We start from the raw sequence: 20,817 nt of genomic DNA, 5'->3' as shown, positions 1-20,817 counted from the left end.
ACAAGCTTGTCTGTTACATTTGACTGAGTTTTGATGTACATTTTCCCTACCTTCTGATACTTTGTGAAATCAGTCGTATTTTCTATGCAGTAAAATATAAATTCTAAGCCTTAGACCCACAGAGGGGATATTAATATTTCTTTGTACTTGTTTGTTAGATGTGAACGGGCATTCCCAACCACAACAGCTTTAAAGGACCACTCTAGTGCCAGGAAAACATACTGGTTTTCCTGGCACTAGAGTGCCCTGAGGGTGCCCCCACCCTCAGGGACCCACTCCCGCCGGGCTCTGGGGGAAGGAAGGGGTTAACCTTACCTCTTTCTCCAGCGCCGGGCGGGTAGCTCTACTCCTCCTCCTCTTCTTCCTCGCGACGTCATCGGCTGAATGCGCATGCGCGGCAGGAGCCGCGCTCGCATTCAGCCGGTCGCATAGGAAAGCATTCATAATGCTTTCCTATGGACGCTTGCGTGCTCTCACTGTGATTTTCACAGTGAGAAGCACGCAAGCGCCTCTAGCGGCTGTCAGTGAGACAGCCACTAGAGGCTCTGGATGCTGGCTTAACCCTCAGAATAAACATAGCAGTTTCTCTGAAACTGCTATGTTTATAAAAAAAAAAAGGGTAAAAGCTAGCTGGACCTGGCACCCAGACCACTTCATTAAGCTGAAGTGGTCTGGGTGCCTAGAGTGGTCCTTTAAGGTGAGACTATTGTCTGTGTGGGCAGGAAAGCAATATCAGCTATTATTATTATGCTTTGATACACATCACACAGAAATTAGTCAAGCAACCCCAGGGAGCAGAAACGGACATCATTTTAAAGTCCATATAAGATTCCCTAGGACTCAAGCAATAGCTGAATCCTGCCACACAATATATATATACATACATGTCACATCATATTGCACAATTGTCTGTTTCTTTTTCTTATGAGGTTTTTTTTGAAAGCTGAAATTGTTAGTAGCAGAGTCTAACTAAGTACGTATATGTATATTTATCTAGCACCATAAATCCATCACAAGCACTGGTGTCATTTGTGCATTTTTTTTTGACTCGGTTTATCACCATTCATCTTGTTATCACACACTCTCTATCGCTCTCAGAATCAAAACAAAAAAAACAGGTAAGAAATGTATTAAATTAAGATGAATAGGTAGACAGATTAGGACATTTGCAGATAATTTGAACTGATAAATGATTAGTGTACTGTGATTTATTTATGCAATTATAATTTCATTTAAAAACCTATGTATTTATAAGTTGTTCAATGCGTCAGTGTACTGTCACTAAATAAACATCTATTCTAGACCATATTGCACATACTTTACTTTTCTGCCTGTTCATTATCACGAACACCCACATATAAAATTACGTTTCATGATGTAAATAGAAGGTGTTACATACCATACAACCTTCACTTTGCAGCAATAAACACAGATAAAACCCAAGTGTGGCCGCACCTTCCACAAAGACAATAGCAGTTTACAGATCACAGCCTTTAATAAAAACCTAGAGGATGCCAGCTCCCTTGCAGAGGCGGATAATTGAGGGGTTAATTACACAGGCAATAAAACAGGTTTTATGATTTACAGTGCACAGCCAGTCTCAATATTCTAGTCATAAATAAAAGGCTGCAGATAAGGAAAGCTGCAGGCAAGGCAGGGCCCAGCATCTTTAATGGGCAGTTATATGACCCGCTGTGCATACACCGGCAGTAAATCAGCAGAAACATCTTTTATGGAGTCCTGGCTTTTATGATGTCATTAACTTTCCTCCTCATACTTTAAGGCTAATGAAATAAAGTCATGAGGAGGGATCAAAGATGAGCCTGTGCTTTGGGGTATCTTGTTATGTTCTTTGTTCCAGCGGCAGGGGAGGCCTGCGTATCTGTACAGGGACCTGCTCAGACACACAGCTACTTTGCAGGAGAAAAAAAAATTAGATATTGTGTCCTTGTCAAAACTAAAGAATTGCTTAGGAATTACCAGCCTCTGGCATTAATATGATTAATAGAACTGTGTGCAGAAACACACAAGTGTCCTATTTATTATTATTATTTTATTTTTTTCTATTCTCACAGTGCAAGTCTATTCCTACGTATATTAACCCATTACATGCTACAAAGACATTAAGTAACAATGTTCTTGGTAGTGTCAGTACAATAAAATGGACGATTTGCCTTTCATTAACTAGATCAGCAGAATAAGAGGCATTTTACCCACAATATAGTGCAATCACTAGGGTAATCCTGTATACGACAGGTTTTTGCTTTTGAGATATGTGCATCACGGTGTGTTGAAACAAATCCTACATGAATAGCTATTCCATTTTAGTTTTTGAGCAGCAGGGAACAAAATTATGACTTCGCTGATATTTAATGTTTCTAAATTCCCTGCGTGAAAAGGCCACATTTTACCATTACATTTGTATGTAGGACGTGGCAGCTGACACGCATAAATCTAACTCCCAGCTAGCCTATCATGTGTTATATGGGTAAGAAATGTACTTACATTAAAATCTCTGTATGTTTAAAGGCTTCCTTGTTATTTCAGGGGTGTTGATCTGTAGGACTGATTGCTTGCGGCACAGGTAACCTAAAATACCTGCAACAGTCTATGAGCATATGGGATTTAACATGAACAGAATATTCAAGAATAGAAGTTTTCACTTAAATAAAGAATATAAAGTTCTGCCTAGCCTTATCGGTTTTAGAAAGGTCAGCCTAGCCCAATATGTTAATCTGAAATCTTCTTGAGATGCCTCCACGCGGGACCCACTTTAACACCTACAGCGATAGATACGTTTCAGATTACAATACTGTTTTAGTTTCGCAGTATGGTGCCTTGTGGTAAACAACATCGCTACAGTAGAACGGCTTCCCAGCCCGGACCCGTTAATTAATCTACATTTTTATTCATTGTGTTCTTTGGTTTTAGGAAATAAATGAGAACTGGAACAAAACAATGACTTCAGTGGAGAAAGGTGAAAAGGAGGGGGAGCATGTGCATATAAAATCAAAGAGGCAGAGTCAAATTAAGTCTTCTAGACTAAATTACCCAGCCTACACCATTGTTTGTTCAGCCACTGGAAATTACATAACAACAACAAAAGTATGGGCCCAAATCCTGAAAGCCTTTATATTGGCCACATGACTGATGTGTTGCCATCCTTGCAGTGGTTAACTGTGATTCTTATCTGTTGCTAGCAGCAACAGCCAGGGTCCCAGCAAGGGGTCCAGCAGCAGGTCTCCTTGCTGAAGCAGGCCCGCACACAGGGACAGACAAATAGGCTTTTCAGCTGGACAGGTCTCACAGGGGGGTTTTGACATAAAGGGCCCTTTAGAAAGGCTGGAATTGTCAGCCCTTTGATGGGCTCATGCTGGGCCATTAGCTTCTGTTACTAATTTGCAGTGGATGTAAGAGGCTGAGCTGCGTGAACACCTGCAAGATGCTCTGCTGTGCATTGTGGGAACAGCCAATTTTCCACAAGAGAGGATGCATGGAGGGGCCAGGCAGCATTTGCCCATTAATTTTCAGGGCACGAAGGGCTCATCTCAGAGAAAAACATTTTCAAGAAAATATTAGGGCCAGTTTGTCTTAATTTTAACACCACGTGATGCTTGTAGCAACAGCTTGGCACACAACAGTCCAATCACTCAAAATGCATTAATGTTCAAGTCCCTTTTCTGGAAATGACCGTTCTCTTACACCAGTAATTAAACTTTTCATGGCGATATCATCACCCCATGATGCTCACCTCATGTAGGCTTTTTAACTATAATGGTAGTTAAAAAGAAAAAAACACAATAAAATATAAGGGGTTGATCAAAAATATATACATAAAATATGATAGTATATATTTTAAATACAACAGCAAAGTCAAGTCACATTAAAGGGGCACTCTAAGTACTATACCCATTATCGCTGAATAACATTGGACAGATTTACGCAAAGTCCACTAATGCATTGGCCAACTTACAGCAGAGGCGCTGACTAGAGGGGCAGGAATAGCCTGGCGTTTGTCAAACCACATTTACTTGATATTACCACAACAACGATATGTAGCATTTAGGCTACAATGATATATGTAGCGGTTATTAGTGTGTTAACAAAGTGACATAAGGCAGATAACAGAGTTTGAAAGTGGCTAAATGGTACATAACTTGCAGCAGCACAGGTCACATGAAACACTGAAGTCAAATGTATTTTATTGTCCTCAGTCAGTAAATCTAACCTTTCCTGGTCCTTTATGGAGACCTCAGGAGCACAGTTTTTTTATGATGAGTTTTACAATATTCTACTAATGTGTGTGTATGTGTACAGTACACATACGCACGTACCCACATTTGTACGCCCATGTAATATATGTTATTGTACGAAGAAAGCATTTGCTCATCTATTGTTTGATCAAATTATTTTGCTTTGATATTCCCAAGCATGCTACTCGGCATTCCCAGACCAACCCTAGCTCTGAGACCTTAATGTAAGCCAACAAATGAAATAATGGAAAGAATATGTCTTCATTTCCGTGGAAGCCATTGTGTATTGTCTGTCTGGCTCCATCCCAAGGTTTCAGTATTCCCTAAAGGCTCTGGTTCACCTTCTTTGGCAGGACAAACCTGCATTCAGTTATCATTACATCCCAACACAGCTTTGTTTATTCAAAACACCACTATATCCTCAGCAATGTGTGCAGATATAGAGAGCTGTGCTTGTGCATTTGCCACAAAAAAAAACCCAAAAAGGAATAATCAGTAACATGCGAAACAATCTAAACTGTTTTATTGTGCTGTAATTTTGTCCCTTTTAAAGAGGCAATTAGACATTTTTAAAGCATTTTCCGATTCATAAAACAAATATTCCTTTATTGATTGAACAGGCTGCATGGACATCGCTTTGCAAAAAAAAAAAAAATACGGTAAATGTACAGAATATCGGTAAGTATCGGCACTAAAAAAAAATAAATATCGGTCGATCCCTAGTGCAAATGCTATTCAAACATATGCAACAAGAATTTTTTTTTTTGGTTTTTATTACCTTCCCAGCTCACAGTTGAGTACATTCCTTAATTCATTCAAGTTTCCTGGACCCAACATTCCCCTAGCAATTGTTTGATGCTACAAAGCTGTCCCTAGACATTTACATCTGAAAAGAAGCCTTTCAAAGTGTTGAAATCCTGCGTTTTTTTCAGCTAATGAGGATTTACTTCAAATTTCATTCTATCTAAATGATCTGACTGAACAATAAAAAAAAACAACAAAAAAAAACGCCAATAACAATACCTGGCCTTAGTAGCCTACAGTTAATAAGGAGCTTAAAAAGTGGAGTCAAGCAGCCATACACAATCAATCTTTAGAGCTGTATCCTGTGAACAAGTTGCTGCAACGCTACCACTTTTACTACTCAAACAGCCAGTACAGAAAGGCATGGTCTTTTTAAGGTAATTTTATCACATGACAGGAGGCTTCGTATTTTGCATAATCTTTCTTTACTAACTCCATAGCAGCAAAGAAAAAGAGTGACATAACTGAGAACCAATCACAATGCAGTATAGAGTATAAGAGGTGTAACGTATGACATAATTTCCTCTTTCTTTGCTGCTCCATCACAAGATAAGTCCTCTCTGTCCTTTTATTATTACTGTATTTCATTTTCATTTTATAAACTACTGTTACTATTACTATATTGCTGATTATTTCCTATATTCCTGTGGGGACTTTCCCTCTATTCTGGGTTTCTTCCCCTGACTCTGGGAACTTCTATTATATCCCTTTCCCTTTATTAGAGGTCTTACCGGCTTTTTCGCGGTCTTCACCTCTAATTCCCAGTGTCAGTTAGTCCTCGCGGTATTTCCCGCTCTTTAGTTGCATTCGTTTGTTTTTCGGACGGCATTTTTACCGTTCATTAGTTCAATTTGTCTCTTCTGCCGAACGCCTAGCGTTCGGCAAATTTCCTGCGAACGCCTTGTATTAGGCGCTCGCGTTCGACTCATTTGTGCGCACGAATGCACAGAATTCGTGTAAAGCCCTTTTTGCCGCCTTTCACCTAGGGGAGGTACTTAAACCTCACATTTCAACTGTCCTTTTTAAAACGGTTGATACTGCTCTGTTGCAGACGCCTGCTCATTCTGCTCTGGAATATTATCCTGAAGCCAGGTTTTCTTTCTCCGCTCATTGTGGGACCAGTATAAGGTTAGTGCTTTGCACTTGGGGTCGGTTTAAGCCAGTTGGTGTATCCTTATTCTGGCAGGGGTGAGCCCCCATTTATGTGCTGCTGAACGGACCTGTTTAGGCAGGATTCCGAATTCCTGGGTGAGCCCCAGTGACAGCCCTCATCATCTCATTTGACCTACCAGTCACTTAATCCTCTCAGGTTAACCATACCTAAATTTATACCACCCCTGGTCCCCAGGCCTCTCCAAGTTTTTTGTGCCACAAGTGCCCTCACGCATAATTACTGGGTGAGCCCTGAGTGTAAGTGATCATGGAAGAGTCACAAAATCCCTCAGACCTCCAGGCCATGATTGCAGCAGCAGTAGCTGTGTCCATGGAAAAAGCCTTTGCAAAGTCGTTCCAAATGGAACAAGAGACAGCTAAGCCCACTCCAAGACGGGCACACTATGGGGCAGATTCTGAGGACTCCGATTCCTCCAGGGAGCACTCCCGCCCCCCTAAGCGCAATTGGAAGGGCGAAGCCAGGGGACCTCGTTAGTCCAAAGGAAAAGCCCCTGCTAAACGCAGTAGAGACATGAGCAGGTCATCTCAAAAACCTGCTCAGGCCTCCTCGGAAGAAGAGGATGCAGAACCCGCTCATCTGTAGACTCCTACGCGGTATGCGCCTCCGGCGCCCCCCGGAACCCAAGTACTCTAGACTCTGGGACGTTGGCATAGTTCTGCAGTTTTTAAGGGACTGGCCTCCTAAGGAAAATTTATCACTTCGCCAACTTATGGCGAAATTCACTTTTCTTCTCTGTCTAGTCTCCTTTCGTCGGGTCTCTGATGTACGCGCTTTCGACGCAGACGCATTTACCTTTTGTCCAGCGGGAGTAACCTTCCAGGTTTCTCGGCGCACGAAGTCGGACTCTTCCTACTTTTTTTTATCCTTTTTTTCCCCTCAGAACTCCAACTCTGTGTGGTCTCTACTCTCCGTCAATATGTGGAAGCTACCGCGACGTTGCAGAATACTTCCAATCGTCAACTTCTTATCTCCTACGTCCGCCCCTACGCTCCAGTCTCTGTCACTACTTGGCCAGATGGGTTAGATGGCTATTGGCCCTTGCCGGGATAGACCAGGATTTTGGAGCACACTCGGTTCGAGGAGCCGCAGCCTCTTCCGCCTTCCGGCGGGGGCCTCCCTTCCAGATATCTTGCGAGCGGCGGACTGGACTAGGGAATCCACCTTTCGGACGTTTTATTTCCGTCCTCCATCTAATCCGGCTTTTGCTCTACTTTCTCAGCGTTAAAATTGCAAAATACGAAGCCTCCTGTCATGTGATAAAATTGAAGATTATGCTAGCTTTAGTGTACAGATAATCTTAATTTTAATAATGACAGGAGGCGAGTATTTTCCCTCCCTACACTCTCTCGTACTTCCCTCCCTCTGTTTCACGCATATTCTATCTCTTGCTTCATTTTATGATTATGTTATCTATGATGAGTTTGTTGTACATTTAATATATGCCATGTGGGTGGGATGTTAGTTAGCATCGATAGATGGGAGGAATGCATTCACTATATTTAATACTAGTTTATCTTATCTTAAGGGGGTAAACAGTTCATTGTTTTTACCCAACCACTATTGTAAGCTAATACCTATTTACATTCTCGTTTCAGTTTAAACAGATGAAACAAGACATTACAGACTTCATTCAAGGTGTCACCATCGCCTTGCCAAGGAAGATCGTCTCTCTACTGCAATCAATCTTCCTTTGGAGACTATCTGCTTATGTTCGATTGTTCATGTTTTGAGTTATCATTGATGTTATTCTGCATTGTAACCTTGTGATGTCGCATGTTTTAAAGAGGAAATTATGTCATACGTTACACCTCTTATACTCTATACTGCATTGTGATTGGTTCTCAGTTATGTCACTCTTTTTCTTTGCTGCTATGGAGTTAGTAAAGAAAGATTATGCAAAATACTCGCCTCCTGTCATTATTAAAATTAAGATTATCTGTACACTAAAGCTAGCATAATCTTCAATTTTAGCTATAATGCATTTACTTAATGTTCTTAAACTGACACTCCAGACCCCTAAAGCACTTTAGCTTGCTGAGGTGCTCGGTGTGAAGAGTGTGTCCGCTCTTTTTCATTTCACAAAAAAGAAAAGCTTTCAATGGAATTTGGCACTTTCATAAATGAACCTTGTTAAACCCCCTGACTGTTACTTCCTGGTTTGGCTAGCTCAAATGAGCTAAAATCAAGAGGCAGCAATAGCCTAGAGACTCTCATTGAACTGCATTGGGAAGCCGTTGATTGGACAGCCGCAGAAAGTCTGGTCTATTTTAAAAGAGGAAGGTTTGCAAAGATGGCAGACAAGAGATCCATAGCTTTTCCAAGCTGTTTCTAGGCATTACCCCAATGAAAAAAATTCCGCATTAATTTCATGCATGTTTTAATTTGGGAGTACATCTACTAAACAATTTTTATTTGGGTTATGTAGTGTCCCTTTAATAATATTCAATTTCCATACTCCCCAGAATAAAAAAATAAATGAAAAGACACCCACAATACAGAGCATAATTTCCAAGACTGCTGTTGCTGTACAACGTTGCACCAAAATGACTGTTATGTGGTGTATTTAGAAGTTCATGGGTGATCATTTGAGAAGTACAGCTATCTTTTTAAATCACCCATGTCTAAAAATAACCACAAGCCTTAAAACTTCACTCACATGTTCTCTTCCATTCACTTGCTCAGTTTTAAAAGAGGTTTGAGCCATCTCCCATAACCGTTGGCCATCCAAAAGGTTAATTTGCTCTAAGTCAAACGCCACAGTTTCATCAAAAGCTATAACCTTAGAAACCTCATACACGTTACTTGTCACCCCAACTCTTCAGTTAAATCCACTGAAATGCATGTGTGGTTTGTAATAAAACTGATTCCACCATGAATTTTTATTTTTCCATCAACCTTCTATAACTGAAAAAGACCCTTCTTTCTTAGAACGGAATATTTTAATAAGTATCCATTATATACTCCCACACTTTCTACCTCTCTGACGTACACTCGACTATGGATATACAGAGATATAAGATATATATGTATGCAAGGCATGTTACTAGACACACCTAGAAGTTACTGGTCATTGCAAGTTAGGTAGGTACACAACACACTCACCAGGGCTGAATTTTCACTATTCAAAGGCAATGGAAATTTTGAGCTGTGACGTATGTGTATATGACGTATGGGTATATAATATCATACCATTCATTTCACCAGCAGATTAACGATCAACTGCAGAAATGGCAATGCAACAAGCATGCAGTGTAACTTTATCTAATTGTGTGAAATATATGGCACTCCTTTTCAAAAAAGACAAACAATATTGAATTGCTTGTTAACCTCCACAATAGTTGTACAGCGCTACAGAGTCTGATGGCACAATATATATAATAAAATAATAGTTCTCTAGACTGGGTAAAATTATGCCATAACCTACCAATACCTACATTGAAAATAAAGACATTAAATATTTAAAGAACCTTTTGGGTCCCAGTGTACTTCGAACCCAGAGCTTCAAGTTTTCTTTGATGAACAAGCTACAGCCAAACAAACATGAACAAGCCATGGTTAAAAAAAACAAATACAAGAAAACAAAATCTAATGTAGATTCGCGGATATCTGGACTATGGCATTGGCTTCGCTATTTCTAAGCCAGCTAGGGAAAATATGCAGGAATTTTGCCCCAGCTTGATATGACTTTGGAGGTGCTGCCCAACTGCAGTCAGCACTAAAGCCAGTGATGTTTAATCTTGCTGAGCATCTGGAAGGTATGCCATTCATTGATTTAAAAGAAAATTTAGTTTTTTTTTTTTTTTTTTTTAATAATTCATTTCCTTTAGTTTTACAGTGTGGCAACATGTGACTGGAAACACCATCTTAAAAAGGGAACTGTCACTTTTCAAGGCTTTTAAGATGTAAAGGGGCACAATAGTCACCAGAACAACTACAGCTTAATGTAGTTGTTCTGGTGAGTATAGCATGTTCCTGCATGCCTTTTAAGATACACACTCCCTTTTCAGAGAATATACTTTATTTACTTCATACCAATATCTCTAGAGAGAGTCACTCTGATATTCCTGTACGGTGTCTCCACATTTTGCATAGAGATGTTAAATGTTCCCCTTAGAGAGGCACTGACCCAATGCATCTCTATGACGAGATGAGGAATGTCACAGCATGGTGTGGTGTGCACTTCCTTCCCCATAGGTTTGGGAACCACTTTTGGATCAAGTCACCCCACACCTGGATAGCTGCCGATGATTAAGTCCCCAGACAGTGGTTATGCTGGGGTGGGACAACTGTACTGTACATTCTATTGTATAAAACTCCCTTACGCTTTAGTGTCTCCAGAGCTATATTCACTGCAGCCTGGTCTGGTGGAAGGGGTCCTCAGGGACACCTATCAAGCTTCGGCGACTGGATCTGAAGAGCTCCAGTGTCCTTGGTAGCAGAGAGGAAGCTGACCTCAGGAGATTATCAATTGGAGTACAGGAGCTCAGTCACAACTAGTCTGTTTCCTATTTTCAATTCATTACGTAAACAGGACATACCCATTCATATGCCTTCCACTCTTTTGGTGAACATCAAAATTAAAATGTCTAGCAAACCACTACCCTAAAGGTATACTTGAAGCACCTAAATAACTTTACCTTAATAAGGCCGATTTAGTATATAAATCATGTCTCTGCAATGTAACGGTTCAATTCTTTACCATTTAGGAGTTAACCTCTTAAGGACCAAGGCTATTTTGAGATTAGACTAAATTGTGACCAAGGACTCTTTGGCACTTTAATTGTACTCAGCTGTAGTATTTAAATTAATTTAAAGGGCCACTAACTGTGGCCCCAGCTAACAGAGGGGACACTCCGGTATCGAGTGATACCTGGGGCTTCTTGGTACTAGCAGAGATTTAACCCAGCTGGTACTTTAAGAACATGATGGCTTAAAACAGGCATAAAAGGTTTGCACTGCATAAAGGCTTAAAATGGGCATTAAAGGCTTGCACTGCATGATGGTATAGACTGTCAAGTGGTCCTTTAAGTCACTTTTGTTTCTGTTTATGCAGCCCTGGCCATACCTCCTCTGGCTGTGACTCACACAGCATCTATGAATTTTGTTTCTCAATCAGATGTGACAGAACAGTGTGTTAACTTTAGAAGTTTTTATCTCCTCCTCTGTTAGTGGAACTTTAATCACACAGAGAAGGCTCCTGCATGCTATATTAGGCTATTAACAGACCAAGATATAATATATTCCTACCTTAGCAGACTGTACAACAAAGACAGTTTAAATATCAAAACTATCTTTACAGAAATTGTGTAGGAAGACTATGTAGGCCACATGTGTGGGAAGGTTTGGCTAGGGCTGCATAAACAAAGTGATCTAACTCTTAAATGGCAGATAATTGACTACTAAGATTGCAAGGGCATGATCTATACACCAACACCACTCCATTAAGCTAAAGTTATTTTGGTGCTCAGTATCCTTTTAACAGTCTGAGACGTTTCTGAGCAAATTCAGTCAAATCTCTAAAATATTTATAACAGGTTTCTTGCAAATTAGTACATGGATTTACTGGTAGAATGTGCTTGTAGATTTATATGATACGCAAAAGGAAAGGGCATTTAAAGAGTTAAAACAGAAAAGACAACAAAAACAAAAAAAAAGCCAAACAATGCTCGCTACGCTGTATGAGAGCAGTAGATGCTCAAAGCACACTATATTTAGCAAGACTGTTGGAGAAATGCTGGGAATAAATCCCTATTTATTCTACTTTCCTTAGCTTTTAGGGCAAGAAATCTTTTACAGACCTGTAATTGCCAGACAAATGCATATTAACCGGCATAGCCTGGGGAAGAATTATTGCTTCTCTTTTCTGTGCAGCAGGAATAAATATTTTAAGGATTAAAAATGGATGCTCTGCCATTGCGTAGATTTAATATGTACTAGACCCTGGAGGAAAAATCAAAACCAGCCTGTGAGCTCAACAGAGCATCTTCCTGTAAACCTTCACTTGGTAGATTGCCACAATGAGGTCTATTCAATAAAAGCCAGATGGTTTCCAACAAATGGGACTGCACACATGAAGCAGATGGATATTCCAAAAGGGTTAAGGGTGATGGGGGTTTGCACCCAGACCACGTCAATGAGCTGAAGTGGTCTGGGTGCCTACAGTGTCCCTTTAATTGCCAGATGTAAAATGTTTTGGGTGACTTAACCACACAGTAATAGCCACCCTTACCCAGAGTACAGTAACAGTTACATTAATTAGCAATATATTTCAATGTTGGCAACTTAGTCACAATGGATTTTTCAACGTCAAACCATGGCAGTTGGTATTAATTATGCAAACTTCTTGTGGTTATAAATATTTTTTTAGCTGCTTCTTAGAAAACAAGAAGAAAAAAAAAAACAAGTGTTTTGCACTGATGCTATCTGACTGTGTGGTGGCCGTAAGATAACCGAGCGATTTCCGTCTCAGCCAGCATGAGCTTTTCCGCTACACTGCCTTGGGGGAAACCACAGCAAGCCCCCCCTGCCTTGCCACACAGCCCAAGGCTTGACTGAGAAGGTGGGAATATGTTCTCAGTCTCAGGTGACTCAATCTGCAGCAAACCTGAGGCTGCCCACAAGCTGCATGTTAGTCTGACCACAGATAACACAATGATAACACAAGCTTTCAACATTATCTCTTCCTGTGTGAAGATCTGCTTTTTTTCTCACTTACTGTGTGGGTGTAGATTTCAAGATAATTGGGGGTGGAGGTGTTTAAGCAATAAAAATTTATTTTCATTTCACATAATTTTGTGGGTTTTTTTGTGTGTGCATTGCTGTGTCACCTGAAAGTGCTACAATACAAGATCCTACAGAACGCACGCAATCATTTTTACTGCACGTAAGAGAGGAAATAGTTTAGACAACAAGCCTTTGTGCCAACATTTATTACTACATAGTGTTTTAAGATTCAATATTATATTGAACATTACCCCTCCTTTTCTGTAACTATCATGGAATGTAAATCAGAAACATAGCTGAGCCATTTCCGAGCCCTGCAAAGGTTTACACAGCGATACTAATCTCATAGATAACCGCATAGACTTAAACACTAGGTAAATTAGCTTATAGATGTGTTCAAAAGATCGTGGGCAGACCGTAGCAATTTTATTTCTGAAGAATTAAACCGATCTTTAGCGGATTTATCTATGCCTGTAACCTTCTGTGCCTTGCTGGTGGCTAAAGCAACAGTTTCCACTTCCACTCTCAGCCGCACAGTCTGCCTTCTTTAAAACTTCCTTCACCATGCACATCTTTAAGGGACAAAGTGAAGAATAGTTGCCTCTACTTGATCCAATTATTGATTTATGCAACATTATATTATTATATACACACACACACACACACACAGAGAGATTGAACTACTTTTTTTGTATTGCGGTATGCTAAATATTGTGCTGGTACTGGATTGAAGGTTATAGGAGGCGGGAATGGCTGGGGAGAGCGTTCTACTCAGGAAGGGTGGGAGCTTCCCAGAAAAGCTCTAAAACACAGGGCTGGAAAGAAGAAGGGTGCATCGGGATTCCAGCAACAGCCAGTTTAGCTCTTATGTCATGGTGGGTCATGTGTTGCATTGTAGCACAAAGCAGCAGAATGAAATATACAATGTATTACGTTTATGAAGGCGGGTTTGCGATGCAGATGCATATACTATATCCCCCTAATCAATGACTGGCATTAGCATTTATTGCACCTGTTTCCATATTGTGGGGCTTAGGCAAGATCTGTTTCTCCACAGAGCACCTAGTTTTGAAGAGAGTTTTTTAATGTGAAGGCCAAAGGATAGAGATTGTGGGCCTAGCAACATACCTAGATATTTGAAAGAACAGACTGCAGTCAATATGCTATTTGAGTTTGTTCTTATACATACCTAGGAATTTTAAAATTTAGGTAGAGTTCCAAAGATCATTGTGACAGGTTTGCCAATGTTTAGGAAAAGTTCGTTATCCGCAATCCATTTTTCAACCTTTGTGAACTGGTCTTGGTGCACAGCCTCAGGCTGCGGTAGATCGGGTTTGTGTTCACACACACACGCGCACAGCATTGAGATAGCACTCTAGCACTACTAGGACTTGTTATAAATTGTTAGAATATAACTTATTTGTTACAAAATAACAAGTAGACATTTCAGTTTGCCATTACAAACCTTCATCCTTTGCACGGAGACTGACTGTTCCCCATAGAAATGCATTGTTTCAATGTATTTCTATCAAGAGATGCTGATTGGTGCAGAACAGCGCATTTACACATGGTGGTCCTCATAAGACCATATAGAGAAAGAGAAATATAATAATGTTTAAAAGAAAAAGAAAATTAACAACATGAAGAGGACACAGTCTTACATTAGAGGGGCAAAGGTTTAAAAATAATATCAGGAAGTATTACTTTACTGAGAGGGTAGTGGATGCATGGAATAGCCTTCCAGTTGAAGTGGTAGAGGTTAACACAGTAAAGGAGTTTAAGCATGCGTGGGATAGGCATAAGGCTATCCTAACTATAAGATAAGGCCAGGGACTAATGAAAGTATTTAGAAAATTGGGCAGACTAGATGGGCTGAATGGTTCTTATCTGCCGTCACATTCTATGTTTCTATATCTGCTCCTCCTTTGCAATGTATGTCCTGGCAGTGCCTGGAGTTAACTGTGATGTGATGTCACTTGCTAAAGCTTTAGTATAAATGTAAAAGAAAATGGAACATCACATGAAGAAAGGTTAGCACAAGTAATTTATTCAATATGGACATTTCCAGTGAAGTTACCGTTCCACTTTAAACCATTTCTACTTGCATTGAACTTGTCACCACTGAGATTTTAGAAACTCTAGAGTAGCTTCTGTCTTCAAAACAGAACTGTCACTTCTCTAGAATTTACACCACTAAGTAAAATATTTAAAATCACTTTAACTATGCAATTATAAGATTCAAGAAAGATGCCTCTAGTAAGGGGGGCATTTTTGGGGTTTCACACACACACGCACTGAAATCACATAACATGTCTAAGCATTAAAGACTGGGAATGAAGGTCCTTTTTATTAGTGCCTGCTGTCTTCTAGCCAATAAAGAGACCATTTGCATTATATTGTTATTATTGTATTAGCTTGGAGATCAGGCTTTGAAAAACATGTAATCCCATAGAACCAACCAGAGCAAAACAAAATGCCACCTGATGAAGTAGCTTCAGGCTGTATAATAAAGGGTAAATCTATGGGTTTCAGACAAGGTATTCATTAAACTCACAAGTTTAAGTAATTATTTCTGATTCATAATGTTTATGTAAAAATAGTTTCTCTGCTTTAACCTGAATTGTAGAGTTACTTCAATATAATTTTTGAACTTAACATTGTACCAAAATACTAATATACTAATGATGTACAACCCTATGTCTGCAAAGTTTAACCTTGTGGTGGGCCGGGATGCTTTCATAACATGATTGCAGCAATCCTGAGTTGTGGTTAAATATCTATAAAAATAGAATACGCACATATAATTCACTTTTAAGTTATAAATAAAATCTAAATCAACAGTTGAAGAAGAGGGAAGGTGGTTTAAAAAGTTTCTATTCCTTTTTTTTTTTTTACGGTTTGCAAGTTGTGTAACTAGAAGAAGCTAAAGATATCTAAAGCTTTCAAAGGGAGGTGATCTTGCAGTGTTCATGATAATTTAACTAATTATTCATCTCTATGCCAAACAAGCACACGACTTAACATCTGTATGGCCTCAGGTACTGCGTTAAGAGGAGAGACCTCAGAAGCCTGATCCCAGACTGACACACAGTATTTGATAGATAGAGGCCTATAGTTCACTGCCTGTCATGGGAGCATTTCTGTCTGTAGGATATGCTGTTATAAGGATCACATGAGTAACAATGTATATTACATGGAGCCAACCACTAGTATTTGCATTTGCCATACACTGAATGTGTACATAACAGCACACTATAATTCTTCATGAGAGGATTCCTGGTTTGGGAACAGCTGGTTGTTCAGGTGCTAATTGGAAGGAGGGCTAGTTACATCTCCTCTAATTTGCTAAAAGGCCACGTAACGTACTGCGTTTTCGGGCACACGACACACCTGGTGAGAGCAATTGATCCTTTGGCAATATCATAAAGTGTATAATATTTCTACAAACAAAAATTTTAAAATGTCACCAAAACTACATTTAACAATACTGTGTTCTGTGATTCATCTAACGTTAGCTTTGTTCTAAGGACTCCCAAGCAGATTTCAGGGTGACGGCCAGTACTAGGACAACAGACATTTATCAAATATATTTCTGCATTCGAGGTTCAGCGCAAATCCTGCCACGTACACTGATGTGTCATAGTGAAATCCAGTTCTCTCTCCTGTCTGAATCCCAGCTCAGATCATAACCTCCATTCCCTCCCCCTCCAGCATCTGCACAGGAGCTAAATCCCCCTGTACTCAATTTTCACATCTCGGTAGACAAGTGGCGGATTATTTACGGCTGTTTATTCCTCTACCTCCACAATGTGCAGATATGGTAAGCGTGCATATCCCATGTGACAGCGCTTCAAAAAGAAAGCTTAGAGCATTTATTCTTTAAGGCATTTGTAACACACGAAGGAAACAGGATCCTACTGGATATTACTTTCTCTGTGGGTTTAGTTCAAGATCACAGAAGATGCACATGTCACTACTCAACAAAAACCCTCTGTCTAAGTAAGGCTGATTTAAAAGGGAAGTGAGGCAACAGGCGAGTCATTCTATAGGTCACTGGAAGGTGTAATACTTTGCGTTGAAGGTGCTGCTCTTCCTCCTTGTTTGCCCATAAATCCATTTAGCCTAACCGACAGAAAGCATGTAAAAATTATATTGAAATGTTTCATAGAGAAATTGGTCCACTCAGACATTAGCCAAACATGCATAGAAAAAGCAATGCAATGGGAAATCAAATTTGCTTTATAGGCTAGTCCTGTTGCTTTCTGAGATGCCAAGACTTAATTTCCCATTATAAATGTATTAGATGATATTCACTATCTGTGCAGCAAAGGCCTTTACCATGGTAACAACAAAAATAAAATGCAAAACATATGGACACAATTACTATTTCTGGGAACTGTTTGGATAATCCCAAATTCAACACCAATAAGCTAAATATAAACTAAATTCTCTAGCAGAAATTCAGTTCTCATCAAATTCCTTATTTTAAAATAAAATGTCTGATACTGGGCAGTGACTATATCATAAAGTAATCTGTTAATATTTACTGTCTAGTGAATTGTTCAATCGAGTCATCTGACATATAACGCGATTAGGAAGTCTGTCTGTCTGTTAATGGCAGTTCTAGCCACCTAGTCCACAAGCCACTCTTGTCAGATTAAAGAAGAGTTAATATAATGATAGATCTACAACACCAGTATTTGATTTTATGGAGAGTTTATTCTTCCACTGTCAACATGGAAACCTTTTGAACCCCGCTGGCGTCTTTGTCACATCCGGTTTCGGGGTCCAGAGGATTGAACCCTTTTTATATTATTGTTTTATTTATTTTTTTAAGTATATATGGTTATCAAAAAGTTAAATTCTCACAAGGGAACGCTGCACATTAATTAAATTTAGTGCATGGCCAAATAGTGTTCAAATGCAAGCTCTATAAACTGGTCTATTCAGTGCATAACTCAACAAAACACACCTCAAGAATATGAAGAGCTATTCAAAGCGTAAAAAAAACTCAGGAAATGGGGTGAATCACAAAAGGTTTACAAACCCTTCCGTTCACAGTGAAGTAAGAAATGTGTTTGTTCAAGTAGCCAGTACACCTATAGATTAGCAGCGTGCAATATGCTATGCTTTTATTGTCAATGTTATGCGTTCATCTTTTTGTATCTCCCTTTCATTCAACACTTGCCATAACGATGGGTTGCTTGATGCAGAAATGTGTAAGTGGCGTGAAACGCTTCAAGCTTGTTTTTCCTGTGTCCCTCATATCTATGTCCCTTTAAAACTATATTTGGATATTTTGTATTTTTATTAACAACTTTTTTGAGAATGTTATTTTTGAAATTGTAATATAAATCACAGCACAGTGTTCCTGTAACAAACATTAATTTCTCTGCAGTTATATGTAAAGTAGACAAACCTGCTTTATAGTGAACCTGTCTATTAGTTGTTGTGTTTTTTTTTAATAAAGAACATACTTTGTTAATAAATGTATATTATTGGCGCTGTTAAAAAACAAAAAACAAAACTATTACAAAAATTTGACCTAAAGAAGCTTACTTTAATTTAAGATGAACTAATCTCTCTTGTGCTACAAAGCTTTGCCAGAATATGCACAAGTAAATATAGCAAAAACAAGACAGTAAACGAGACCAGAAAAACAGAAAACTAATACAATATAAATTGTTTAAGCATTCCCTTTGTCATCTCTTCTTTCTGCATCTCAAATGTTGCATCAGTGTATATAAATAAGTATTGTCTATTCACTGGCATCATTGTTGAACGTGGTGGTAGCTTATAATTAAAAACAATAAATAACCCAAATCTTGCAGAACAGAGGGATTTTTTTTTTATTTTTTACAGACTGTAGATATGTTCATTGGACAAATGTAAGATTAAAAGTGTTACTAAGCTTTCTAAAAAGCAATTTACATCTTAGGAGTGCTTGTTAAAAGGACAAGAGTTAAAAAATAAGAAAAATCACAGGAAGACAGGTCAACACAAGCCTTTGCAACAGCTGAGAAAAAGATTATATATATAAATATTTACAATAAAAAAAAAAATTACAATAGACACTAGGTCACCAACACCACCATATATAGCTAAACAAAAATGTCAATTTACAGCTGGAATTACGTTGCAAATCTGCATCAACCCCGTCCCCCCAAACAGCAGTTAAAGGCGCACTACAGCATGCTGAATTCCCAGAGTGCATTACTCTGCTGTACTATCCATGAAAGAGTACCACGTCTAAAGATTTAATAAGATGGGGAGCCACACTGCAGCAATGGACCTGGTTTCCCAAGTATAGTGGAATGCATGCAATAAATCCACACAAACAGAAGTTAGAAAGAAAGAGGCAACTTACGGAGTAGCCACGTCCGGAAAGGGATTGAGCGGAGCTCTGTGGAGGAAACACATGAACATCAACAATAAGAACACACCTTAATTGCTCTTTATTGTTAGTAGGTACACATTTTAAAAAACAGCTGCGAGCAAGTTAGGCACTAGTTGAAAGATGCTTGAAGTCACATTTCCTTGTTGCTAGTTGTGAAAAATAATCTTAATTTGGGTCTTACCTGTCAATTTCCTTCTAGATGGTAAGAAAGGACACTTTGTGACATATGGGATAAAGTCCCTCCCTACAGGAAAAGGTAGAAGCACCCATAATGCAACATTTCTGCACACTCCGTCTCTAGAAACCTCAGTTATAAGGATAACCAAGCAGAGGAAGAGGAAAAGAAGGAAGAAACAAATTTGACAGGGCAGTTGAAAAACACGTCAATATATTGGCTCTCAATGAGAGGTGGGATCTCTCACCAACTGGAAGAAAATTTGTCAGGTAAGACTTTTTTTTCCTTCCTTGGATGGGGAGGACATGGGTATTTTTCCCAATTGCGTACGGCAGGAATGTGAATTGCAGGTAGTATAACATTCTACGCTTCCACTCGCGGATGTATCTTGAAGACCTCCCTTATCCTCCGCACAGGCAACTATTATTACGTTTTCTAACTAAAAGCAGAGATAAGTGAACAGAGTTGCAGCCAAGCAAATCATTCTAAGCTCAAGAACACGGATTGAGAGCCTTGCCTCCTGAGTCAACCAAGTCTCTTGACTCTCAGACTGATCCCAAACCTGTAAAGCTGGTGTTTGTTTTAACAACCTGATGGAGCACACTTGGATCACAGATGAATGTCAAATACACCAATTGAAGGAGTCTTATGAGCTGTGAGAGCCTTGAAGTTTCCTTCCCTCTGGTGGAGAAAATACCCCAGGTGCACGGGACATCATGTCCAAGGTGTTCAGCCAAAGGTCTAGAACCTCCTTGTAATCCCGCCAATGAAGCCATGAGCAAGCAGAATTAAGTTTTCCCAGCTGAACTTCTGAAAAAAACCCGCTTAATTACAGAATCAACCTCAGTAACTGAAGTGGGTGTAAGGCACCAACAAGCTATTGGGGCGTTTAACACGCCACATGTGCTTAACCAAAAAGGAGACTAGCAAGTGGGTATGCTGAAATGATAGGTCACAAGAGGCCACCTTTGCCAGGATATCACGCAAATATGGAAAAATTGCAATACTCAAGCTACGCCCTTGACCCTTCATGGCACCAATAACAATGGTGAACACCCTAGGAACAATAGCCAGCACAAACGGCAAGGAGGTAAACTGGTAGTGCCAGATGTGAAAGTCAAAACACAGGAACCAGTGATGATCCGGTTGGAATAGGATATGCATCACTTCACAGTTGCCAATAACTGTACCTCCTACAATAAAGGACATACTCTAGTCTCCATCTTGAAAGTAGAAACCCTGAGGAAAAACGTGAGAGTTTCAGAATGGGCCAGAACATACTCTCCTTGGG

General features: G+C 39.5%; 1 protein-coding gene across 11 annotated transcripts in view; it reads right to left on the bottom strand.

The window, feature by feature from the left end:
- FBRSL1 (fibrosin like 1) overlaps positions 1-20,817 on the bottom strand; it is a 505,865-nt gene that overhangs the window by 204,238 nt on the left and 280,810 nt on the right. For 10 of the 11 annotated variants that reach the window (XM_063454406.1, XM_063454397.1, XM_063454402.1 and 7 more), the window contains one exon: positions 19,322-19,357. The exons of the other annotated variant lie outside the window; for it this stretch is intronic. In XM_063454406.1, the coding sequence (XP_063310476.1) occupies positions 19,322-19,357 (36 nt within the window). The remainder of the gene's footprint in view (positions 1-19,321; positions 19,358-20,817) is intronic. 11 annotated transcript variants of the gene reach the window in all.

This window comes from Pelobates fuscus, chromosome 5, assembly GCF_036172605.1.
Source record: "Pelobates fuscus isolate aPelFus1 chromosome 5, aPelFus1.pri, whole genome shotgun sequence".
NCBI lineage: Eukaryota > Metazoa > Chordata > Amphibia > Anura > Pelobatidae > Pelobates > Pelobates fuscus.
The sequence above is the reverse complement of the archived record's forward strand: the minus strand, read 5'-3'. Positions and strand labels throughout refer to the sequence as shown.